The following is a 27,562-nucleotide window of genomic DNA, read 5'->3' on the forward strand; positions in this document are numbered from 1 at the left end:
TTTTTCAACTAACGCTTTCAGCTCTGTCATTGGTGGTCCAGCTGTAAAATTACAAAGAGCCAAGCCATAACAAGTCAATAAATTGACCAATCATGTTTTCCCTCTTAATGGATGGGGCTTGTTATCATCAAGAGTATGAGATGTTCTGCCTGCTGTGGGAAACATCATCATGGAAAAAAAAAAATGCTGATTAAATAGATAGCGTAATTCATTACGGAAACCGCAAGCGACATTAATGAGGAGAACATTGTTGCTAATATATTATCCGTGCCGTTTTCAAGATTAATTTTTAAAGAAAAGCTGGAGTTTTTTGGTAAAAGAAGACCTACACCAGGGGCCTCATTTATAAAACTTTCCGTAGATTTCATCCTTAAAGTTTGCATATGCACAAAAGCTACATTTTGCATTTGCACGCAAAGTTTGCAGATTTATATAACCATATGTCTGAATCTGCGCAAGATTCTCTTTATAAAACCCAGTCAGTGGAAGATTGTGCGTCCATGCATCTCCCCCCGAAATATCCATATATAGACCTTACAATGCCTAGTTTTACTATGCATATCCTCATCTGCATATAATTTGCATATGCATATGCATATTCATGCATGTGATACCATGTTTAATGGTACAAGACAGCAAAATATAAGATACGGATGTGCCGTCACATTACAATGCTAAATTGCTTTAGATTTTGAATGAAAAATGATGGGACTTACTGTGCATTATTGATTATTATTTGTGTAAAATATTTAGTCAGACCAAGAGTTCTGCTATTATCATACACCATAAGCAATCCTCGCTGTAGTTAAAACATTAAAGGGTTAGCTCACACAAAAATGAAAATTCTGTCATTAATTACTTGCCCTCATGCCGTTCGACACCCGTAAGACCTCCGTTCATCTTCGGAACACAAATGAAGATATTTGTGTTGAAATCCGATGGCTCAGACAGGCCTTCATTGACACCAATGTCATTTCCTCTCTCAAGACCCATAAAAGGCACTAAAGATGTCGTTATAACGCCCATCTCACTACAGTGGCTCTACAATCATTTTATGAAGCGATGAGAATAGTTTTTGTGACTTAAAAATAAGTCGCTATTTATTTTTTTAGCGCACAAAAAATATTCTCAGATATCCAATGGCCGATTTCAAAACCCTGCTTTCCAGAAGCTTCGGAGATATATGAATCAGTGTGTTGATTCATGATTGGATCGCATGTAAAAAAACGATAAACTGCTGAGATCACGTGACTTTGGCGATCCGAACCGCTGATTCGATACACTGATTCATAACGGTTCGAAGCTTTATGAAGCTGTGTCTTGAAATCGGCCCTTATGTAAGTCATTATTTAGGATTTTTTGTGCACAAAAACAATTTTTGTCACTTCATAAAATGATTGTAGAGCCACTGTAGTGAGACGGACTTTTTAAGGACGTCTTTAGTGCCTTTTAAGGGTTTTGAGAGAGGAAATGACAATGGAGCCATCGGATTTACATAAAAATATCTTAATTTGTCTATTTAAAAGGTCTTACGGGTGTCGAATGGCATTAGGTTAAGTAATTAATGACAGAATTGTCTTTTTTGGGTGAACTAACCCTTTAAAACACAGCATGCCACAGGAAAAGTGGGTTTCCATCATTTGCTATCAGTCCCTCAGCTCACCATCGGTGTCGCCAAACTGCTCTGTCTACAAAATATTCGTACGTATGGGTCAGAGTTTGCATACATGTGCGCGAATTTATAAATCATAACCTTTATAAAGGTAGAAAGTGGTGTACTCCTCATCCGGGGCCTGTTTTGTGTGAATGCAACAGTTATAAATAAGGCCCCAGAGCTTTATTTTGTGCAGAAAGCCTAAGATTTTAAAAGTATTTCAACCACATAAATTAAGCGATAGCCCTTGATGACAGCATCAATTAAAAGCCAACGCTTTCCACTGGAATTGTTTGCTGTTTGGGTAAATTATTTCACATCAAATAGGTTGCATGACTGATTACATGACTGACTGCCTGATTACTGGTCAGTCTGTAAATTTACTAACTTAGTGGCCACCTTTCCTGTATTTCTGAATTATAGTTAAATATGTTCAGTCATAATCATGGTCTGTTACATACATTTAAATGGCTGCTGTGCCAGTCTAATGTAATGATTTATTATCAACAACATATGCAGAAGTGCCTGTCACTAATGAGCGCTAATGTGCTGTCATGATGTGTCGGCTTACATTATATTTGTTTGGATTTGTGACCAGTTGTCACCCGGTGGCACACCGAAAGTGTGATGATGCAATTCTTTGTAAGGATGATTGCATTTTATTTCTTTTGCATTAATTTTGGTGATGCTCACTATGATGTTTGCCTGTGGAATTTCTTGTCAAAGGTAACATGCAGCATAATAGAAGAGGACACAGTAAGCTAGACGAGGGAAGAGGGTGAGAGGGAAAAGGTTTGATAGTCACGGTTCGCTATTGCCGTTTACACCTGTAATTTGCGTGAGTTGATTTGTGAACGGATTGAGGAAAACACTTCTTAACACCAGGCCTGGTATAGAAAGAGGCGGACAGTATTGAAGTATTTTTATTTTCCATGGTAATTTTGTTTTTCAAGTATATGTACGTTATCAGTGTTCTTCTTTGGAAAAGGTTTACTTCACAACATTCCAAAACATAATATTGTACTTTTTACTGCAATACATTTCATATTGAATATCATGTAATACTTAATTACATAAAAAATGTAGTGGTGTATACTTTTACTCAAGTAAAAGTAATTCAAAGTTTTACTTGAGTAAGTTTTACAAGTAAGAAAGTACTACATTCTTAATTTAATTAAGTATTTAAGGTAAGAAAACAACAACTTTTATTTATGAAATGTAGTGCAGTAAAAAGTATGACATTATATATTATGCTTTGTAATGTAGTGAAGTAAAAGTTTTCCAAATAAAACACTGATAAAATAAATAAAAATACTCCAATACTGTCCGCCTCTGGGTATAGATAATGTAATCATATAAATGGAAAAATATATGAAATTACCATATTTAAACAATTACATATCCAATGTCGATCAATACAGCTAAAGAAAAACCTACACATTCAGTCACTTTAATAGAAAGTTGTCTTGTTTTATTCCTTTTATTTCATATAATCTTTGCTTCTGACTAACAGCTAGGCCACAGAATGCCACAAGTTACCCCACAAGTTACTGCTGACATCTCCATCCAAAAACATCCACTACTTGTATTGTATGCGAGTGAAGATATATTAACTGTCTGTTCTGAGGTGCGAGGACCCTCATGATGTGACTTCAGGGTCGCAGCTCATGTTTATACCTCTCAGTTCTCTTCTTGCTTTCCCTCTCAGCAACACAAAAGCCAAATGATCTGTGTGGACTCAGAGAGGTTATAGGGCAAAGTGCAGCAACAGCACAAATTATTAAAGCTCACCTCTTCACTATTTCAGAGGTTTCCATCTGACAAGACACTAAATATGCTTCTCTGAAGACCTCAAACGTGAAAGGAGACAAGAACAGACCACAAAATCTTATATTTATTTAAGTTAGTTTGGAAATCATACCAGAAGTTGATGGTTGCTTATTTTCCACTATACGGCTTTCACTTTTTTTGTGTTCTCCCTCAGACGGATTTAATAATTCATCCGTTTTTTCAAAAAGCATCTCTCTTTCTTTTAAATGAGACTCCTGCTAAGCTGTTTGGCAAAACAACTGCCAGAAAGATCTTTTCACCATCACAGAACTAATGGCAGGAGGTCAGACATCATACAATTACACTTTTATGAATGTTATCATGTTTTTCAGGTGCTTTTCAAAGCATTGATTTTATAATGAACAAGAAGTGCAAAACAACAGGTATGATCCGGCAGCAATGCCCGGACGCTGACCTGACAGCCCTACAAGGAAATGGGGAACATTGAAACACATTGATTTAGAATAATTAGTTTTGCTTAACTCTTTCCCCGCCAAACACTGAATTTTCCGTTATTTGTGAGAAAACGCTTCCAGGCAAAAAACTGAATTTTCCGCGTTTCTGTGTTTTCACTGTCGGGTGCTAGGGGGCGCTATTCCTCATCTTCTGAATGAGTACTGAATCTCCTGATCAAAATACAAGCAAGTAAGCAGCAGTAAATCGCATGTAATCATATGCATATGTAAAAAAAACGTGATCATCATCATTAAACAGGATATGAATCAAACCTATCCAATGTTACTATGAGGACCTAAGACGAGCTACAGGACTTTGAAGCATTAGGGCTGTTGATGGACTCCATCTCCTCCATCTGTGTTTGATCATCGCTCTGAATCTTTCACAAAAACACAACATTTTTGTTCAAAATGTTGCCTTTATTATGAAACTTACCCATATTCATAAGTTGATTAAAAAAGGAATGCATGAAGCTAGAATAAAACTTTTTTTTTTTGGGTTTGGTTGTTAAAAAGAAGAGGGTCAGCTCTTTATTTTGATATATTGAATGCTCAGATATTCATTAAACAAAATATTCTATTGGCTATTTCATTTTTGTAAAAATTTGCTGACAAGTTTATTTTAAAAACGCTGGCAGGGAAAGAGTTAAAGACCAGATGAAGACAGAAGACTCAAGCTTCACGGCAACCTCGCACATATTCTGGTGCAAAGAGATGGATGCGATGAATACAATGTCCTCTAAAGCAACATCCTGGCCTTTTGGCACAGACATGCTTCCACGGTCTCAGGACAAGGCTTGGGTCTCTTGGTCTGGGCCCAAACATATGAGGATCCCTGTGCTCACACACACATAAACTCTCATAAATGCTCTACGGCTATCCATCAACCCTCCCGTCTGCATTGCATCTGCTCCCGCACCAAAAGCAGTCTCCAAACTCCTTCATGTTTGTGCTGCAGCAAGGTGTCATTAATTCCTCCATTTGTAAAAGCTGCACGGCTATATATACACACTGCTTGATTAAAGTTGGGTGCCGTAATTGAAGTGAATACCCGTTTATGGGATGAAGCAGTAACTGCTCCCTGAGCACCCCATGGCTCATCGTTCTCTTTGCCTCCAGCTCTCTCGTTTTCTCTTTTTTGAATGTGTATATAAATATAGGACCCTCATGTCTTGTGAAGGATGTCCTCTCAATTACCTCCTTGCGCTATGCAAAGGTTAAAACAAAGTATTCGCACACACTTACGTGATGTGAACACAAAGTCAACATCTTGTATAGAGACGTTTTTGGGCTAAGCAGGTTTGGTGCTGTGAATATTTCATAGTCTTTACTAAACCAAACTGAATGGTAAAATCAGTTTGTACATGCAATTTCCTTTGTAGGGGAATTGTAGCCTAGTCCCAGTGTTTTAAGATCTTTATTGGTAACCGAAAGGTTTGAATTAGCAATGTATGATCCTTGAGCACTGATTGCCTTTGTGCCCTTGGGAGGGATTGATACACTGATAGTGTTGTTTGGTTTTATGCTCTGTCCGTGATGTTTTAATGCCCGCTTCACTAAAGGAATTATGCAAATCAGGTCACTGTGCAAATACACCCAGAACATTTGTGTGAACACATAATTTGCACTCCACAATCTCCATTTTGCAGTGCTAGATTACAAAAGAAGCCGCCCCACATTAGCATACTATGCTAAATCTATCGCTATAGCACCGTTCCTTAAATACAAATGTGCTCATTCTTCCTCATAGTTCATAATCGGATGAAGTACTGCTCTGCGATTAAGAGAAAACATTAACAAACATCTTTCTTGAATAAAACTAACTTCACTGCCTGGTTATCACGGGGAGTAACAGTGCAATACTAATTGATAATACTAACTTTGCAGTATATACATGGAATCCATGAAGCCAGAAATGTGAAGCTCATGTTAGTATAATTCATATACATCTGTAGTTTCACACCATTATCTCACTCATTTTAAGTCAAATGAAGACCGGAAGTACTTGACTTTAATTATGCCTTTATGGACAAAAAAAAAAAAAACTTAATTTTTTTTGTTGCTCTGCACAAGAATGTCACACAGACTTAGAATGAAATGAGAGTCGGTAAATGATGATAAAAATCTGCCTTTTTTGGGGGCATTATCTCTTAATATAACAAATTATATAAATAATATAACTGTTTAGTGTAATTGTTCATGTTAGCATAGGTCTAATAAATAGCGTAAACAGATACAACTTTTGATTTGAATAATGTATTATTAAATGTTTAAATTATGAATAATTATGATGAATAAATGCTATAGTATTAAAATTAAAGGCACAATTTGTCCTTTTTTTAAATTAAAATATCCAAAAATCACTAAAACAATGTTATACATTTTGTTGACTTGTGCACTCGCATTATCCCAAATGTTTTAAAAAATGTTTAAATCCAGAAAAATCTGCCCTTTTAACCAGTGTAACGGCCCATGTCCTTGCATCACGTCAATGACATTATATCCGCTCTAATGATTTTAAATTATCAAATGTAACTGTAACAAAGTATGTAACTGCAGGGCTGTAACTACCATAGACATTGAGACAAGTTTCCCCCAATAATTAGAAATGGCCAAATTGTCCCCCTTAATATACAATCATTGAACATCTTCATTTTTAATGAAGAAGAAAGAAAGAAAGAAAAAGAAAAAAAAACTATGAAGAAGAAAGAAAGAAAAAGAAGAAAAAAACTATAAGAGGGCGGATTAGAACCTGTAACCTTCGACATGGTTTACAAACATTCTGCCACCAGGCCAATGAGGAATTCAAATATAAACCATGGATCTATGTATTTATTCACTAAATGGAAGATTCTCGAGACTAACAATATATTTGATGCAAATGAATATTCCCAAAATGATTATTTCCCAACTAGAACTAGACGTAGAGTTTTGTTCACTGTTCTGTTTATGCTTAATAAAAAATAAATTGATCCCCCCAATGTTCAAGACGTGGTTATGGCCTTGATATATAGGACAGTATGTAGCCAGTAATACATGAATTGTGTAATATAACCTAAAGCGCATGTAGTAACCCTTTTAGTTGGCTACATTGTCTTCTCTTCAATTACTCTTGGTTCATTAAATTAACTTCATGCCAGTTAAAAGGTGGTAGTGGACAAAAGAAATTAATTAGGCTTAATTCAGATGAGCTTTTCAACTTTAAGCCTTTACAGCCAGGGGGACTGCTTTTACTGAATATAGCATTTAATTGAACTAATTACTTGCTCAGCTGACTGACTTCACAGGTTTGTCTTAGGTCATCTCCCTTTGGTATTAAATGCTACTTTAAGTCCTTCAGTTTATCATAACGTAAGGAAGGAATAATTTCAAATAAATAAGTACCTAGAATTATACACTAGTAAATGCTGACATTGGTTGCCTGTCAGCTGAGATGTGCTGGCAAATGCAGTTAGAGATGTGTGGACCAGACTTATTATGAAATGAGTGAGAACAAACATCATCATTATAATGAGATGAGGACATCTCTGTTTGTCGATGATAAGGCAATCGATGGCCCCACAGCCGCGAACGACAGGACAAACATCAGCAGTGAGAGAACAGAGCACATTTTCAACACTGACTACAAGGGGATATGCTAATTTTCCTTGTATATCATAGAAAGGTCATGGAAACGGTTATATAAAAAGATACCATCAAACCAAGCTGCTATGTACAGCTGCATACATGTCTTGTGTAACTTTCCTGTGACCTTTGCCAGTGAGCCCTTGTGCGGGAGGCAGCGCACTAACAAGGACGCTAAAGGCCGCAGCTTCTAGCATCAGTCTCTACACGTTTCTTGATGCCAGGGGAGTGATGTTTACTCGAACAGCTCTTACTAGCTAGCCTCTGTTACACTAACCCCCCCAAATACCAGGTATTACACGGTACCAATGTAACCCTTCCAGTTCTACTCGCACCACACCAAGCAGGATTCCAACAAAGTCCCATTTAAGGAAAGTCTATCTAGCACTATTGAGACTACTGAGAGCACTGTTTCAATTCAGCTCAATGAACGTACAGCGTACCTGTATTTGACGTAGCGTAAACTGTAGTGTGGAGTTGCACGACTTGCCTTTGCTTTGCTGAGAGTGCCATGTTGCTAAAACACATGAAGAGAAAGAGCCTTACATACCACGCAGAATCCACGGTCTACCTCTAAACCATATTCTGTGTTGTATTTTCATGTCAAAATAACAGTTCATTAATTAATTATTCAAGTTTCCCATTTATTTTTTTACGTATCTGTCAGTCTGAGATGTCATTGCCATGACATCTTGCATGACTGCTCATTCTGACACTGCCTCCTCTATATTTTTTGTTGTTGTAATTATTCTGCTCATTGTTAAAATAAAATACAATAACTTTTTATTATTATCATATAGCTTGACGTTGTCATAATCAATTCTAGTCAGAATATGAGTCTAATACTGCTCCATTGGGCTGTGATTATGGGGCGTGTCTCAACCGAACCAGGAAAGACATCAATTGGATAGACCAACAACCAATCAGAGCAATGGAGCGGCGCATAACATTAGTTGTCAAATGTCAACAGAACTCAACTGCACAGTGTTGCCAAGTCTGCGTTTTTTTTCCGCGAGTTGTTTTCTAGGTCCGCGGGTTGAAGCGACCTCAGTTATGTGATGTATAGACACAGGAATGTGAAGTTTAGCAGGCAACCTTGCCAAAATAACACATTTGACCCCCCAAAAGACCACATTGTTCCGCAGAACCCTCACGATAAGCTATTGTTTTGGGTTGTAGTTGGTGGGTTTTGTTGTAAAACTTGGCAACCCTGTCTGCACACGTGCTGGAATAAACAATCTTTGATGGTGTTGTAAAAAAAAATAAAAAATTAAGGATACACAGTTACTTACCAACATAATCATCATTTCAGAGAGAAATAGTGAAGGTGAATGCATATACAATCCGTTTAGGATTTGAGCAAATTCAACCCAAGCGCCTTTGATGACATGGATGATTATGTTACGGTTTATCATCTGTCCATCATCGTCTAAAGCACGCCCTGACAATTTGATTGGTCCGAACAGTTTCTGTTTGGGCATAATTCCTCCTCTACGGATCAAGTCCAGACCAAACTGCCAGAGCTCAAATGTTGTGCGCGGCGTGGCGCGTCCGGTGCGAAGCTCAGCGCCCTTAAATGGATCGCAATCATAACTGCGAAGATTAGACTGTGAGATCAGTGGTCGCATCCGGCTCTGCATATCGATGCATCTTCGACTATTCGGGGTCGCCCCTAATATTTGATATCTAAAAAAAAATAGTGTACAGACTTTTCCTCCTCATTTTAAAACACCACTGCACATGCCTGTGCATTAGATATATATGCCCCGCAAAGGTTTAACTTTTTTTTTTTTACATTTGAGCCCCTGCCCCTGAGGAACTCTATGCATGTCCCTGCTATCCAAAACCTTACAAATACCTCAAAAGCTTCCAATTTCTACATCTGTAGTCTTTGATTCCAACCAGCATTTCCAGGATTGTAGCAGTTCCACTACATGTGGCGTAAATTCCATCATCAGCACTCCCACTAGAGTTCACTTTCACATGCTTACAGTCTCATATACATTTAATTTGACTTAAATACTCACATTTCTAAAGTTGGAGTTCATGGTAGAGTCACCCAAGACTTTTGAGTTAGCATGAAGGCGAATCACCCCCAATAATTTGAAGTCTAGGCTTAAAAAGCAAATGACTGAATTTCTAGGCAAAAATTCATTAAGTTGGACATTCTTATTTATGACGTCATTTAGCAAATTAAAATACCGTCTGTGCAAGGCTTCCTATTAATGAACTTTCACTCGTTTTTATTCTCTTGCTCGTCATGTGTTTTTTTTCCCTCCCTTCTCTCCTCTACCCGGTGAACTTGCCACACTAATAGGTTATGAATAATTCTGTTTCAGCTTAGATGGCAATTAGACACAATGCTAGAGGCTATCCTTCTACCCCTGTAGAGGTGTAGGGATTTACGAGTGTCAGCTAGACGCGGCGCACACACTTTCCTTCGATTCCTAAGCAATTGAGAGCTAAATTCTTCAAAACTTCTCATATTGATAAAGAGTAGTCCATTAACATCAACGTTACAATCGACAGGGCTTCCGACTGCCAGTGAACTCATTCATACTAGGACGTGTTCTCCAGCTGAAGGAGCTTCTTTATTCAGAGGCATGTTTTTTTCACGTCGGCCCTTCTAGGGCTTTTCACCGACTTCCAGTTTGTCTAATCAGAGAGCTAAGCAGCTTTCCAGGATAGAAATATCAGCCTGAGGACCACAGACTTTCTTATTTGTTCATTTTAACAATAGGCTGTATGATGAGGTTCCTTATTAACGCCAAGCTGCACCTCAGACTGGTGGTCAAACCTTGACATACTCAGATAGGCCGGCAGTCATTAGGCTAGTGCCTGACTAATGGCTACAGGAAGAGTGTAGAGTATACATAAATGTCTGGGGTCCTCATTTTAGATGGACGCGGAGGTTCATGAGATGAGCAAGAGATGAAAGGGAACATCTTCGAACGCCAATCAAAAAAAAAAAAAAGCTGTTGTGGCTGATTTAGAGACTTTAGAGAGAATTGCCAATGGGCTCTACCTAACCAAGTCATCAATACAAAAAAAAAAAAAAAAAAAAAGTATGGTAATACTTTAGAAGATTATCGTGAAATATGATTATACAAGATAGGGTTATTATAGTTAACTATAACTAAATTACAGTTAATAAAAAATAAAAAAAGTATAAAAGTTAAAAAATACTAAAATAACAAATATTTTAAATAATATTTAAAATGGTCCCACTTTATATTAGGTGTCATTAACTATGTACTAACATAAAAAATAAGTACAATGTACTTATTGTGTTCATATTGTATTGGAAAAACAAAAAGGTAGGTACAAGTGTAGGGGTATGGGTCCATTAACATTAATAAAACTACATAGACGTATTTAAAAAAATAAACAAATAAGTAAATAAAAATAAAATCTAATTCAAAATATTAACAAAAACTACAATAGTATATCAGTGGCTACATTTAAATTAAGCCACGTTTCCACCGCGGGAACTTTCTGGTCTGTTTAAAACGAAATAAAGAACCAATGTTGTAGATTAGCGGGAAACTGCATATTTGTGCAGTGTGCGCATGTCACAAAAATCTATTGTGATTTGAAGCAGCCTGTGGCATATGTGCATCAACCCGATCCCTTTATTTAGCGTTCATGTGAACACTATATTCAGATTCATCAATCGGACTGAACTCGGAAACAAAAGTTCTGCATGTAGACACAAACAGCCAGTGATACTAAACTATACATTTATGATCTGCAAAGCATTAAATAATGTTCTAATAAGGTTTGTTTGTATTATTTATGAACATTAGGGAAGCTCTTATAAAGTGTTACTAAGAAAATAAATAAGAGATAGGAACATGCGTACAACGATTAAAAGTAAATCAGCTCTCTTTGTAATCTTTGCGTTTTCATTGCCTCAGTTTCCCAAATGATGCTTTAGAGCACAGCATGAACATAAACAGCAAATGGGGAAGTTCAAAGTGAAGTGCTATGAATCACGCACACACACACACACACACACACACACACACACACACACACACACACACACACACACAAATGCACGCTACTCTACCTCCCATTCACAGGTCCTTATCACATGGAGACAGTCAGCCGTAATGATCAGCCCATTCTGGCCCAAATTCTCAAGCTTTAACAGAGAAAACACAGCAGACTTCCAAAGAACAAACACAGGATAAAGCACGCCACAGGAGACGAGTTAAAGGACAACGCAAAAGATTGCAGGTCAGCTTTTGGGTGCAACGCCACCCTTGGGTCAACATTTCTGCCAACTCCATAATGCCAAAAGTTGATCTGAGCAAATTACGGTCTACTTAATCCTGAACATGCAGTCCAATCCTTGTTCGTCTCAATTGAAGACAGCTTCTAATCAGCAAACACTGTTCCACACACCCGGCAGGAGAAAATACGGAAAGGAACATTTCGGCAGTGCATTTGTACTCACACATGACCGTGAGCAAAACGTTCCCTGATGCCAGGACGACCTTCTCCCGCGTTGCTCGGTCATAGATTCCTACATGGCATTCATAAGGTCCATTGTCTGAGATCCGAACCTCCGGGAGCCTATGAAAAAAGATAAAAGTGTATTTACTGTAAGACATTTTCAGTGACTGAAAGACCTATTGTGTGTGTGTGTGTGTGTGTGTGTGTGTGTGTGTGTGTGTGTGTGTGTGTGTGTGTGTGTGTGTGTGTGTGTGTGTGTGTTTGTGTGTCTCTCTCTTTTTGGGACATATCAAGACACAAATGTGTATAATGACATGGTTATGGCATAGATATTACAAGGAGAGTGTGAATTATGAGGACATTACTCCATGTCCCCATTTTTCAAAAGGCTGATAAAGCATACAGAAGTAGTTTTTTTTTTTAAGTAAAAATGTGCAGTTTCCTGTGTGTGTGTGTGTGTGTGTGTGTGTGTGTGTGTGTGTGTGTGTGTGTGTGTGTGTGTGTGTGTGTGTGTGTGTGTGTGTGTGTGTGGCCTGGTAAACCCTATATTATAGGGACAAAATGTCCCCACAAAGATGGCAATATCCAAAATCCTTGTCCTTGTGGGGTCATTTTTGGTCCGCCTGAGGAAAGCATCTTATAAATCATGCAGAATGAGTTTTTTTAAGAAAGTAAAAATGCAGAATGTTTCCTGTGATGGGTAGGTTAAATTTAGGGGCTGTGTAGGGGGATAGAAAATATGGTTTGTATGGTATAAAAACCATTACACCTATGGAATGTCCCCACATTTCACAAAAACAAACGTGTGCGTGTATGTGTGTGTGTGTTTTAAGCTCCCATGATAGATTTACTCAAAAAAAGAAAAACATTTTTAAAAAAAAAAATTGGTAAATTGTTAGTAAATTCCACAAACAATTATAAAGATTCAGAAAGTAAATAATTTAATTAAATGCGAAATTTTGAAGTGCAATGAAAATTTGCATTTTCTTGTAAAACGTAAATCTGAGCAGTGTCGTAAAAACACGACATTATTCTAGGGTGTAGAAAATTTTGTCTAGTCCTGCCCTCTGTGATATTATATAGGCTCTAGATACACTACAGTCCTTTTTTTTATCTGCAAGATGAAAATCATTTTTGGAAATCCAGTTGTTTAGAAAAGTAATATCACATCTCTGCACGACTCCAACGAAACGATAAAGTAAAATAAATGTTTTATTATAATACAGACATCTCCTAAGGCTTTATTCTTTATTCTGAACACAGACTACAATGCAAATCAAAGTGAGATTATCAGCTGCAGGTAGCAGATCAAAGTCGAGGACGATTGTCCTTCCTGGCCTCCCGGAGAAGACGAGAGACTGCAGTGAAGCTGAAGAATCTGGGTGTGCTGTCATACTAATGAGCCAGACGAAGGAAAAGAGAGACCACTAAGAAAACAGTTGTCTGTCTGCTGGCTCAACACATTCCTATAATGCCTCACTCCACCCATCAGTTTCTGTTGTCCCTGAAGCCCCACAGAAAGGGCTAGACTGCTGACGATGGCTGATGGACATACACAGAAGCTCGACCCTGTGGTCCATTTTTGTAGCTTTTACCCATTTCATTCTGTTCCACTCTTTTTCTTGGCATCTTGCTCTCTCAGGGCCCCAAATAAGAGACTAACTGTACTGGCCCGGGGAGAAAACGGCTATTGCTGCAAAGTGCAAACTATACAAATATAAATTGGAAAATGTGGTCCAACTTTCATATTGAACACTGTAATGATTTTTGATCCAATTTTAAGCTTTACAGATTTTTTGTCTTGTTTTCCAAGAAAAATATCAGACAAATGATTTAAACCGTGCAGATGCATGTAGTTCATTCATTCATTCATTCATTCATTCATTCATTCATTCATTCGGTCGGTCGGTCGGTCGGTCGGTCATTCATTCATTCATTCATTCATTCATTCATTCATTCATTCATTCATTCATTCATTCATTCATTCATTCATTCATTCATTCATTCATTCATTCCATTAGGTATTTATGCTATATCGGCCAGTATATTGTTATCTGCTAATATATTTATATTTTTATTGTTATCATTATCAGCCCTATGAAAAATTTGTAAAAAATATTATAAAGCCGATTAGTAATGGATTGCTTCCTTCAGCTGAGACCCTTCAGATGCGCACTGTTCTAAATTAATTCTGTTAAATCTTTCATATAGCCTACATACATTTAACAAAGAAATAATTATAGAACATTACAATTGTGTGCTTGGGACATGGCTGTTAATGGTGGGTATCTTGTTTTTGTGATCAGGCTCTCAAAAATGATATAATAATTTGTGCTGGGCAAATGATTATTCGCATCCAGAATAAAAGTTTGTGTTTACATAATAGATGTGTGTGTGCTGTATATAATTATTATGTATACAAATACACACACATGCATGTTTATATTCAAGAAATATATGCATTAGGGATGCACCGATACCACTTTTTTGGAAAACGAGTACAAGTACGAGTACTTGCATTTCAGTACTCGCCGATACCGATACAGAGTACTTAAAAAAAAACATGATTTAAATTTACAGATAACAGCTTTACTTTAAAAACAAGGGACTAGTTTGGAATTAAGAACATTTATTTAAAATGAAAAGCATGTTGTATGCAACATATTACAGAATAAATAATTATTTTAAAAAAATTAAACAGTGACAGTGCAACTATTTTTTTAGTATTTTTTTCATAAAAGTATATAAATTCTGCGGAATTGTTTCGCATGTAATATGGCTTGTTGCAGCGTGAAACTCTCGTCTATCCACTGGGAGGTTGGGCTAATTAGTGACACGGGGCTACTCGATGATTGCCTGTGTTATTTTCACAGCACGTGGATTGTCTCTGGACATTTTCTCTCGTCTTGCAAGAGTTTGCTGATGTGTGGGTTGTGTTGGTTTAGAAGCGTGGGTAAACTCTTTGTACTCATTACGTTGTACTAAATGCACTACCTTTTGAGCCTCCTCTGGACAATTTCGCTGAGCACAATTTGCAGTCCGCCTTTGTTTTGTCGTATTCATGCACTTTGAAATAGTTCCACACTGCTGACGTATCTTGTCTCGTCTCGCCTTCTCCCCGCTCTGAGCTGTAGCCGGGCCTGGGGGCGGGCACTCGGCACCTGTGATTAACCCCTTACACGCCGCTCAAGCATAGACATTTCTCAGACCATGGTATCGTCCCCGGTATCGGGGGACTTTTAACGAGTACGAGTACTTTCGAAAATGTGGTATCGAGGCCGATACCAGATACCGGTATCGGTATCGGTGCATCCCTAATATGCATGTACGTATACTCTATATCTATCTATCTATCTATCTATCTATCTATCTATCTATCTATCTATCTATCTATCTATCTATCTATCTATCTATCTATCTATCTATCTATCTATCTATCTATCTATCTATCTATCATTTTTCTTACATATTTTCTTATGTATGGCTATGGCTAGGAACTCACCCGCATTCCTGTGTAATAATCAGGGAACTGTTGCCATACCACTGGTGCAGCAGTGCAATGATATTAGGCAGCACCTGAAAATAGTCCCAAACACACTCCCTGTGCAAGCAGGTTGATGGAAGTTTGCCTACTTTCAGGTGCTGCGTAATATCATTGGTCCGCTGCACCAGTGGAACAGTTCCTTGATTATTACACAGGAATGAGAGTGCAGTTCCTAGCCATATTGGCCTATAAAATTACAACTTTTATTTTTCTGTCGGTCTTAGAACCCGATGTAACTACAGAAGTGTCAAGTATTAATTAGGAAAAATATTGAAAGTCTTTGGTCATTTTTGAGTGAGATGCTAACGGTCTAATCAGATTCAATTATCTATGCTAAGCTATGCTAAAGTGCTACCTCCAGACCCAGAGATGGCTGAATGGATTTGGAAAAAATGTAAAACACAACTGTTCAACTCTAGAGGAGTTGGAAAATGAGCCTATTTTCCAAAAAGTGGAGTGTTCCTTTAACCTTTTGAGCGGTGCCACATGGGATTTTTATTTCTGTACCCCTGACAGTCCAGACCCACATACAGGATTTAGAATGTTCAGTGATGTCACATAACTGCCAGATTCAAACTGTGTTTTTGCGCTTTGGCTGCATGGCGCTGAGCCAGATGTTATATAATGCAGTGTTTTCAACCACATCATGTTTATTTTAGGTTTCAAACATTTAAATACACATAAGTTCTAGTAAAACAATACATGTAGAGTTTGTAGAATACACACTGGTGTCTGGAAGCTGCAATAACAATCCATTCATGTTTTAATCAGATACACATAGTGTAAGTAACTATAAAGTTTACTGGATTCTTCTCCCAGTTCACCGGTCACTGACTTATTTCGGGAGAAACTGATGAATTTACGTGCTGTAAATCCGATTGACAGATCTCTAAACTGCGGTTCATTTGTTCAAACCTTTTTTTTTTACAGTCTATGGTTAAAACCTTGCAGTGCCCATCTCATATTACACGTTATAATTTATAAAGGTTTTCAAATGGCAAAACACACCCACAATTTGATTATTAGATAGTTGATGACTATGGTAAGCAAGTTTGTCAATATTTTGAATAACAAAAGAACAAACGTAATAAAAGCGATACATATGTCACGCAGCCATATTTTGGTTGTGGTGAGTCACGTGATAAGCATGACGCGTTGCCATGGAAACAATAAGGGGAAACGTTCTAAAATAACCGGCACCTTAAACTGGGAGTCAACTAAATTAATTTAACAGTACACATTAAAGGGTTACAATGTGATGTTTATAAAATACATGTTAACCGGCAAACTTAAAGCCTAGATAATTACCATTTTGTGAGGCGACTGGAGACAGGCGGGGCTCGGAACCCTTTCCTACCTCCAAAGTAGGGAATGGCAGAAAAAGTTTGAGAAACACTGGGCTACAGGGTAATATGGCTTATTGGCTTTCAAATATAAAGAACTTATCAGTATCACCAACATCTTCATAGGGTTCCTTTTTCATCCCTATATCTTATTTACAGATATAAACTATCAAAAAAGTTGGGATCAGTAATATTTTGTGAAAGAAGTCTCTTATGCTCAACATGTTTGCATTTTTTTAAATCAAAACTACATTACAAAAACAGTGATTTTGAAACATTTATTATTATCATCAATGTTGAAAACAGTTATTATTTGTGGAAATATAATTTTTTCTGCCATTATCACAATTTTCGCATGCTGCGTTCACACCGTTCGTGCGAGTGATTTACATGTGAAGTCAATGCAGAGACCCAAATAGGCATTTTGTGGTGCGATTTGCGGAAATGAGACGGCGCGAATGACGCAAATTATAATTTGCTGCGCGATTCACATGCAAAATCGAAAAATCTGAACTTTGGCGGATATTTGCGCTGCGTTGGCCAATCAGGAGCCTGCTTGCTGCTGTCACATGGTGAAGTAATGCATGGGAAACCCAAGTAATTAAAAAATACTACTGTTATTGTGTCACGAAATGTAGTTCTAGGAGATTTTCAGGCGAGAATAGTTGTCAAAAGCTCAAATCTGTGGTTTATTTATTAAGAGAGAACCTATTTGAAAATTTGATCTGCCGTTTTTGGAGGTGTGAGACCCAGGCGATCAGCGGCGCTCAGCGCTCATCAACTCCGGCGAGAGCAGCCTTAACTCGGCTAGTCCTTCTGACAACTGCAGCCTGGCAGAAGCCCCTCACATAACGTGAATTTGCGTCTCTTGTGTAGTGACGCGAATGGATTCAAAATGTTCACGCGTCCAACTTCACATGAATAGTTCGATTTATTCGCGTCATTCGTGTCCGGTGTGAACTTAGCATTAGCGTCCTAAAACAAAACAAACGAAAAATCTCAGCCTCTCTCTACGCTTTAGTCAAGCGAACCTTTAACAATCCCAACATCATCTGCGTGTGCTCGGCGCCGGTCGACAAAGTCGTGCTGCTCAGGCACTTTAAAACAATCACAAAACAGCTAGATTGACTGAAACCAAGCTCATTTATATTGAATGAGGGCAGCGGGCGAGTTCTCAGCACAAGCGAATAAGCATTCCTTTCATGTACGCCTCCCCACCGTGGCTTTCTTTCCCCCTGCACCTCAGATAGCTCACTTAGGCTTGATGAGTAGAAACACAGGCAGAGTTAATTGCAGTGCGTTCACCATCATGACGATGGCAACAATACAGTGGCTGTAAATAAAACCACTCTGCCATTTCTCCTCACAGATGTCTATAATTTTAACCTCATCTATTGGCATTTTTTTTATTTTTAGAATTTTTATTGTTGTTTTTGTTAGTCCCCCCCCCCCCCCCCCCCAACCCCCTACTTCAGGGCTGCTTGACATGCACAGACCGTGATGATTGGATGAGAGGTTTGGCTCCGGCTTTGTACATTGGCATTGGTCTCACGTTCCACCCTGCAAGTGTCCTCTCTCTGGATGAGCTTTACTGCCCGGGTCTCTGAATCCCGGCCAGCATATTTCTCAATTCCTGTCTTTCTTACCCTCTTAGCTCTCCACCTCTCCTTCTCTCTGCTTTTCGACACTCCCTGTCTCTTATTCACTCATTCTCTCCCTCTGTTGCATACTTCCTCTATGGATTGCTGAAACGCCGGCGATGTTGCACAATAGTCTGGCTCGCTCTGGTATTGGGTTCTTCAAAATAATCTCAATGGGACTGAAACTCCAGCTCCTTCACAGACTTTCTCACTTTCACCCCCTCTGTATTCTCTCTCTCGTTCACTGTGCTCTAAAAATGTAGATGGATTGTTAATCAGAGAGTAATAAAAAGCCGATTAGCACTAAATCACACAGAGGCAAGGAGGGATTTGCCTAGCCAGGTCCTGCCACTCTGCAGTGTGTATAAGTGTGTGTGTGTGTATGCTGAGAGGGACAGAGCGCTTGCTGCCAGGAATATAACATTCTGTAATTACAGAAATGTGCCGTGAATTTCTCAGCTGAGGCCTGTTCTTATTGGCGTTGTGGGCGTATGATGTTAGAATATGTCCAAGGCTGAATTTATGGAGTTGGAATATTCGCAATAGCTCGTGGTTTCATGAGTCATCAAACACAGAGGTCAGCTGAGGTGATCTTTTACTTGCATATTCACTCATAGGGCCTTGAACATCAGTTCAAATTGTTAGAATGAAAAAAAAAAGAAGAAAAAAAAAACTATTACATTCAATGTTGCCATTTATGCATGAAAGGATTTGTGAATGATTTACACAAAACAAAATTAAGTTTTTTTAAACAGAATCCACTGTTTGTTGATTCATTGTGAGTACAGTAAAGTTGTTGTCAACCAATCCAGCCTTTTCAATGATGATATCTAAAGAGCCACATGTATGGTTATGAAAATTACATCTCTTAAAACTCTTAAAAAACTTAAATATAATGCCACACTTTGCCTTTGCAAAAAAAAAAAAAAAACATGAATTCATTAAAATGTCACTCTGAGGGCCTCTGCAAATCTATACATCTATAATCTAAACAATAATAATAGATTTTATTTATAACGCACTTTTAATTCCGAAGAATCTCAAAGTGTAAAAACATGAATTCATTAGAATGCCACTGTGGGGGCTTCTGCAAACCTTCAAAGGGTAAGCAAGATGAACAAAACAAAACAAAACAAAACAAAACAAAACAAAACAAAACAAAACAAAACAAAACAAAACAAAACAAAACAAAACAAAACAAAACAAAACAAAACAAAACAAAACAAAACACAAAACAAAACAAAACACACACACAAAAAAAATTAATAACAATCTGAGGCATCTGCAAACCATCAAAGGGTAATAAGAAAGATGAACAAAATAAAAAACAAAACAAAACAAAACAAAACAAAACAAAACAAAACAAAACAAAACAAAACAAAACAAAACAAAACAAAACAAAACAAAACAAAACAAACACAAAACAAAACAAAACAAAACAAAACAAAACAAAACAAAACAAACACAAAACACAAAACACAAAACAAAAAACATTTAATAACATAATCTGAGGCATCTGCAAACCATCAAAGGGTAATAAGAAAGATGAACAAAACAAAAAAAAACAATACAAAAAACAAACAAAAAAAAACATTTAATAACATAATCTGAGGCCTCGGAGAACCATCAAAGGGTAATAAGCAAGATGAACAAAATAAACAAAACAAAACAAAACAAAACAAAAAAACATTTAATAACATAATCTGAGGCCTCTGCTAACTTTTAAAGGGTCAGCAAGATGAAGAGACCAAAACACTACACAAAACAATACAAAACTCGCTAATATTGACTGAAATCATTGCAAGCTTTTGAGGTTTTGGATAGTAATGACTCGTGTTACCAAATCCACCAGAAGAAATTACAATCCCAAACCTTGCAAAATTTACAAAAACCTCAAAAGCTTATAATGATTTATTACAATGAGATACTTATCATGCTTTTCACTTTAGAATACTGATCCAAAAAATACTTGAGTCATTACTACTGGGTTTACCATTACTTGCGCTTTAGAATTAAGTATGTAATATGCATTATCCATGTTAATTATGAAACTGTATACAGTTCTTAGTAGTCCTCTGGGAAGTATGAAAAAAATAGCAGTTACTGATTAGCTTATTTTGAGCTACCACATATTTAACTGAGCACTATTACTACTAGTTTGTTAATCAAAATGTCTTGTTAGTTAATAGTAGTAACTAGAGGGTTAAATTGTGTTACTCATTTGTTCCTGTGTAGTTATTCATTGATGATGGAACAGTATTCTAAAGTGTGCTAAACAACAAAACATTGATAAAAATAAAATAAAGAATATTTAAAACATTTTCAACATTTCAATACTTTCAAAGGGTCAGCACGATGAACAAATCAACACAACAACACAACACAACACAAAAACTGGGTGCTGCAACATGAATAAAATTAAACATTAAAAAAAATACATTAAAAATAAAAATAAAGCTAAAAATCCTAAGGCATCACTGACAAGACTTATGAAAACCATTTTAGATAATGAACTGGCCTGACTGACACATCAGTCTTTACTGTAGATTATACTAAATATACATGTTTAAATATTCATAAAATAAAACAATAAAAATAACACAAATAAAATTGTGGACTATACTTACTACAGATGCTAAAATGCATATTCACATACAATACCCCAACAGAGTATCCTCACTTTAAGAATATAAAGAGAAATCACATGCCTCAATGACACACAGCATATTTCATCTCTCTTTTAACACTGTTGCCGCGTTTCGGTGAAGAGGCATTAAAAAACAAATCTGATAGATGTGCATGATAATCAGGGGCTTTTATTGAAGAACGGGCTTCTCCTGAAGGGCCCCGGAGGGCCCAGTGGGCGTAAGTGCTTTTGTTTCAGAGTATAAAGTTGAATGTTTTGCCAAAAGCAGTTGGGTCTCATAGGAACAGATGGAGAATTGAGGTGTCCATGATAATGAGAGAAGAGGGCCAGGTTGGAGTGCAAGGGGAGGGTCCCCTAGACCTGTTTTGGATTTGACTGACAGCTCAAACTCTCCATCCTAAAACATTGGCAGTTTAGTTACAAGGAAAAGCTAGTGAAGAACAAGAAAGACCTAACATTATGACTTGTATTAAATATTAAAAAGAATCTGAATTAATTTTTCAAACACCTTCAACAACATAGCTACCTTGAGGGGGCTGTGAGGGGAAAGTTTAGAAAAGACACAGAATTTCAATTTGGCCTGTAATAATTTGACATCTTGTGTTGTGTTGAGTTTTCCAGGGAATTCAAACGGTCATGTACGGGACTGGCAAATGATTAGAAACGAGCAGTTCAAAATTATGTTCTCCTTTACTCCATTCAGACAAGCATCACTGCTTTCCTAGCTTCTTCTATGGGCCGGCTAGAGGCAGACATGTCTTTCTCTCTGTTTTCATTTTCAGAAAGATCCTTACTTGTGCATTTATTTACAGGTGTTTATTTACAGGCGAAAGGCTGAGAACTGAATTAGAGTGGCATGGCCTGCTGGTGTGGCGTTTTGCCACTCTGGAATGAAAATGAGAGATAATACCTGTGAAATATCCTGTCTGGATGCTCTGGATCTCCCGCAGAATGCTGTGTCAGAGGCTGCATGAAAAAAGGATTAGTGAAGTGTGCATGCTTGTGTGTCCTTTAGCGTCCCTCCGTCCATCCGTCCGTCCATTTACATGCACATGAACTTAATCCATAGGGTTTAATATGCAGTTGGCCGACCCTCTGCAGCTATAACAGCTTCAACTCGAGAAGGCTTTCCACAAGGTTTAGGAGTGTGTTCATGGGAATTGATGAACATACTTAGAAGCGCATATGTGAGGTCAGGCACTGATGTTGTACAGGAAGGCCTGACTTGCAGTCTCCGCTCAAATTCATCCCAAAGGTGTTCTATGGGGTTGAGGTCAGCAATCTGTGCAGGACAGTCAAGTTCATCCACACCAAACTCACTCATCCATGTCTTTATGGACCTTGCTCTGTGCACTGGTGCAGTCATGTTGGAACAGGAAGGGGCAATCCCCAAACTGTTCCCACAAAGTTGTGAGCATGAAATAGTCCAAAAATGTCTTGTTATGCTAAAGTATTAACAGTTCCCTTCACTGGAAATAAGGGTTCAACCCCACACTATAATCCCCCTCTAGCAAACTTTACACTTGGCACAATACAGTCAGGCAAGTAACATTCTCCTGGCAACTGCCAAAAACCATCGTATTGCTAGACAGAAAGCGTGATTCATCATTCCAGAGAACATGTCTTGCTCCAGAGTCCAGTGGTGGCATGCTTTGCACCACTACATCCGACATTTTTGGTGATGTAAGGCTTGAATGCAGTTGCTCGTCCATTGAAAACGATTCTGTACTTGAGCTAATCTGAAGGCCGCACAAAGTTTGGAGGTCTGTAGCTATTTACTCAACTTGCGCTGACCCTGTACTCTGATTTTATGTGACTTAGTTACTGTTGTTCCCAATTGCTTCCACTTTGTTATAATACCACTAACAGTTGAATACAGTGGACTATTTAGTAGACTTATTGCACAGGTGTCAGCCTATTACTCTTGAATTCATGAGTTCTTGAGAGTGACCCATTCTTTCACAAATGTATCTATCAAATCTGTACCAGTCACAGAGCGGACGCACAGAGCAAAGTTATAACATAACCTTTGACACACTCAAATGTATTTAATATGGTTGTTTTAGCCATGAAAAACAGCAGCGTATTACCCCACATACGCGAGGAAAAGAGCGGAAGCGGTAGACTGCTGCATAAGCATAAGAAAAGCTCAGAGACCGGTGTAGGTCTGTAGGTCGTAGGTCTCTCTCATTAGCATTTGCTCCCAAGGGCTCTCAGCCTCACCCTGTTTCATACCACCATGAAGTTAATAAAAAATGTATACATTCGCTTATTCATGAACATGATTTCTGCCCGAGTCCACCTGATTCCATCCCATTGGCTGTTGAGGTGAAGAGTCAAGAGTACAACTCCCACGATTCCACGCTCATTCACTGCACGTTAACAAGCTACGGCTTTGTTTTAATAAACAACCTCTAGTGGTGAAACTTACACGCTGTGCCTTTAAGAAAAAGATTTTTCAGACGATGTGTGTGCATTTATACTTAGGTGACTGCACATAAAGCTTGGCGGTCTCTGCGGTTACTTCCCGAGCATTATGTGAGACTGCGAGGTCAATACATGTGATCCCTACTGCTGTTTGTAGTGTGACAGTCAATTTACTTCCTGCTGGGTAGGAGTGTTTGTTTCTGTGTGTGCGCACACAGAGCATACAGTACACTGCCCCACTTTCAAGGGAGACAGTGAAGCCTGTTACCTGAAGTTGGTACACACGTGCAGATATCGGTTATTGTAGAAAGTGCAGCAGTTATTTTTACAGTGTAGTCTTGCAGCAGGTTGAACACGTAATCAAAACCTTCCTTTCTCTCCTCTTCATCTAATAGTTAGCTTTTGGTCTGACAAGAAACTTGTATGTTTTGGTGAGGAGAAGAGTAGATATGACAAAGTATTTCTCAGGCTTGCTTTAGCTTTTCTGCCTGAAGCTGAGCCTCAGGTATCAGGGACGACTTGGGAAACACGTCTGTTCCTCAGTAAAGCAGATGTTCAGAAAGAGAAGGCTAAAGATGACGCTTCCTGAATGGGGAGCAGGAAAATTGCTACTGAGGGCCCACAGCTTGAAAAGCTTGACTAGGGGCTCAGTGAGAGAAAATACCAGAACATACTGGATACGGAGGTATCTTAGTCAGGTCACTGATTAAGATTTACTTATAGAGTGTAACTTTTTTAGGTCTTTATTGAAGCAATATACACTACACAGGAAACCGAACCACTAGTTCAACAGAATTAAACAGACGGTCATTAGCATATATGAGAAGCAGACCTGAGAAAAAATCCCACCCACACATATGTCCAGTATATGTCCAGTTGGTTTATTGTTAAAAAATATCGGTTAAATGTTGCTAAAATTTTAACATGACAAGATGTCTTAAAAAATGTAACACTTATGATGCAAGACACTGAAAATATCATGAAACGCATCGACAACTCTGCACACATAAGGAAGTTAAAGATCATTCAGAAGGAAGCCAATGAATTTCTTTTTTATATTAATGTTCAAAGCCAATAGGAAATATATGCACAATATGCATTGACACAATATGCATCAACATTTTAAACAGTGATTAATCTGTCACTGTCAAAAGTGGTCAGATACCATAAATATTCAATTTTGTAAAAAAAATAAAAATCAATGAATGACTCTTACCGGACCGTCGATTGATACACCAGGTCTTCCCGTCTGCGGTAATCCTCCATATGGGAGTAATTGGTATTGAACATAGCATCGTACGTAAAAATCTTCTGCTTAATAGTTCCTCCGTCAGTAACCTGTTAAGAAATAAGAATAAAACATTAATAAAGAGATGTGTCTTATAATGAAGTGGATATTCCATAGACCCCGATACATAAATAATGAGATGAGAGTACAAGAGCTTGATGCCCACAGGCAAAGTTAGCTCTCACACTTTAAAATGATCCCATTGATCCGTTTAGAGTTATTATTGGTATATTATTTAAGAGCCTGTGAAGAGATGAATTTAAATGAGCTCTCGGAAACCTGCCGAGCGTGATGAAATCAGCGAGACACTTACATATGTGGCATTAGGCATTTAGTGCACTATAAGGGAGCGATCTAATGATGACTGACGTTTTTGCTGCATTTTGTTGGTCTGCGGCGCAGGAAAGGTAATGAAATGTGAAGAGATATTGCAGAGGTGAGGGATATCCTTTGCACCATTGGCTCTTTTTGCGTCTTTTTCCCCTCCCTGACGTTCTTGGCAAATGATTGAGCGCCGCTCTTTTTGCGCTAATACCCACAGGGGAGAGAAAGTCGCTTAGCATTTGAATGACTGCGATTTCTCTTCAGAGCACAGAGAGAAGGAGAAAGAGGGGTGACAGATTTTAATGGAAGTGTTAATGCCTGCTTTTGAAGCGGTGGAATTGTTGGCGGGACAGGTGTCTTTCTTTCGGCGAACACTTGAGATGCTATCTATGGCCTCTTAATCTGGTCCCCCGGCGCTGTAAATCAGTCTTAGGTGGATTTGCGATTGGTTTTCCTCTGTGCGGAGAACAACGGCGCCACGGGGACAATGTTAAATTGGTTTGATTTGAACAAACAATTCACGCTGCCCTCACAAATGAGTGTAGGACGGCCACAATAACCTCTAGTCCTCTAGAGATTCACACTAAATGCCTGCAGCCACTACAACACAAAATGATTCATAATTGCTGGTATTCTCTTTTAGAAAGGAATTATGGGCACAATGAATACAGGGGATAAACAATTCAAGCGCATAGGATAATGTTTACATAATGCATGTCTAAAATAGTGAGCTATTCCAGAGCAATTTCAGCATGATTTGATATATTTTTAATACACCTGAAACGAGTGTCCTTTTAAGCGTAAAATTGTGTGGGTTATGAATATTTTCTAGCTCTTCCATCTCTTCCTCATAATCAGGGCTGGATTGGTAATTGGGTTTACAGTGCTGCATTTAATATCAGAAATGTACTTTACGGCATCCTAGCTCAAAACCAGCGCTTTACTGTCAAGCAAGGGCGTAGCACCAAATTTTGGGCCCTGGGTACAAACCATCTTGCTGGGCCCCGTACCATGTATGTGTATGTATAGAAAACTGACTTCTAAGGCCCCTCCCTGCCTCGGGCCCTGGTTACTCGGTACCCTTTATCCCCCCAGTCCGACGCCCCTGCTGTCAAGTGAATTTCTAGTTCCAATCCGATCACATGTAAATGCGTATAAATAGTATGAGTGTGTAATGTTGTGGAATGTATACGCCAAAACAAATTTTGGCGTGCATATGATATGCTGTTTTTTGCGTGCATATGATACGCACTTTATCGCGTGTATATGACACGCTCTTGAGTAGGTTTAAGGTGGTGGGGTGGGGGGTTCGTATGTATAATACGCCATAAAATGCGTATCATATGCACGCGAAAAATAGCGTGGCATAGACACGCCAAAATGAGTTTTGGCGTATACATTCCACGACATTGCACACTCGTACTATTTATACGCATTTACGTGAGATCCGGCTGCTAGTTCAAATGTCCCTGTCCTAGTTTTATTTATTCATTTATTTTTCATTTAAAGGAATAGTTCACCCAAAAATGAACATTAGCCTATGATTTAATCCTACACTGTAAAAAAAAAAAGTCGGTAAAAATAGAGCACAATGTACTGTATTAATGTGAAGGAATTTCCCATATTGGTTTTTAACAGGGGCTTTACCTGTATTTTGAATTACACATTGCATTAGTTTGTATTTTAAGGGTTAACGGAAATGTCCGTAAAATTACTGGATAATGTTCTGGCAGAAAATTACCAGTACATTTTCCGTTTTTATTTTTTACAGTGTAGGTATATATGACATTCTTCTTTAATGCGAATCAAAGTTGAGATATATTTCAAACGTCCTGGCTACACTGCAAAAAATGTTGGTAAAAATAGAGCACAATGTACTGTATGAATGTGAAGGAATTTTTCGCATTGGTTTTTTACAGTAGTTTTACATGTATTTTAAATTACACATTGCATTAGTTTGTGTTTTAAGGGTTAACAAAAATTTCCGTAAAATTACTGGAGGAAAATGACCAGTACATTTTCCGTTTTTATTTTTTACAATGTAATCCAAGCTTTATAATGGCAGGGATTGTTCTGTTTTTGAAGTCCATAAAAATGTATAAGTTAAATAACCTACTCCAAACGGCTCCGGAAGATAAATGGACTGCATTTATATGGACTGCATTTATATAGCGCTTTTATCCAAAGCGCTTTACATTTTTGCCTCACATTCACCCATTCATACACCAACGGCGATGTCAGCCATGTAAGGCGCCATCCAGCTCGTCGGGAGCAGCTGGGGTTAGGTGTCTTGCTCATGGACACTTTGACACTTGGTCAGGTGGA

At 38.1% G+C, this 27,562-nt stretch overlaps 1 protein-coding gene across 2 annotated transcripts in view; it reads right to left on the reverse strand.

The window, feature by feature from the left end:
* igsf21a (immunoglobin superfamily, member 21a) overlaps positions 1–27,562 on the reverse strand; it is a 326,928-nt gene that overhangs the window by 92,776 nt on the left and 206,590 nt on the right. For both annotated transcript variants that reach the window (XM_067431041.1, XM_067431042.1), the window contains exons 3-4: positions 24,842–24,963; positions 12,026–12,144 (exon numbers count right to left, since the gene is read on the reverse strand). In XM_067431041.1, coding sequence (XP_067287142.1) covers positions 12,026–12,144; positions 24,842–24,963 — 241 coding nt within the window. The remainder of the gene's footprint in view (positions 1–12,025; positions 12,145–24,841; positions 24,964–27,562) is intronic.

Source organism: Pseudorasbora parva, chromosome 22, assembly GCF_024679245.1.
Source record: "Pseudorasbora parva isolate DD20220531a chromosome 22, ASM2467924v1, whole genome shotgun sequence".
In the NCBI taxonomy this organism is placed as follows: Eukaryota; Metazoa; Chordata; class Actinopteri; order Cypriniformes; family Gobionidae; genus Pseudorasbora; species Pseudorasbora parva.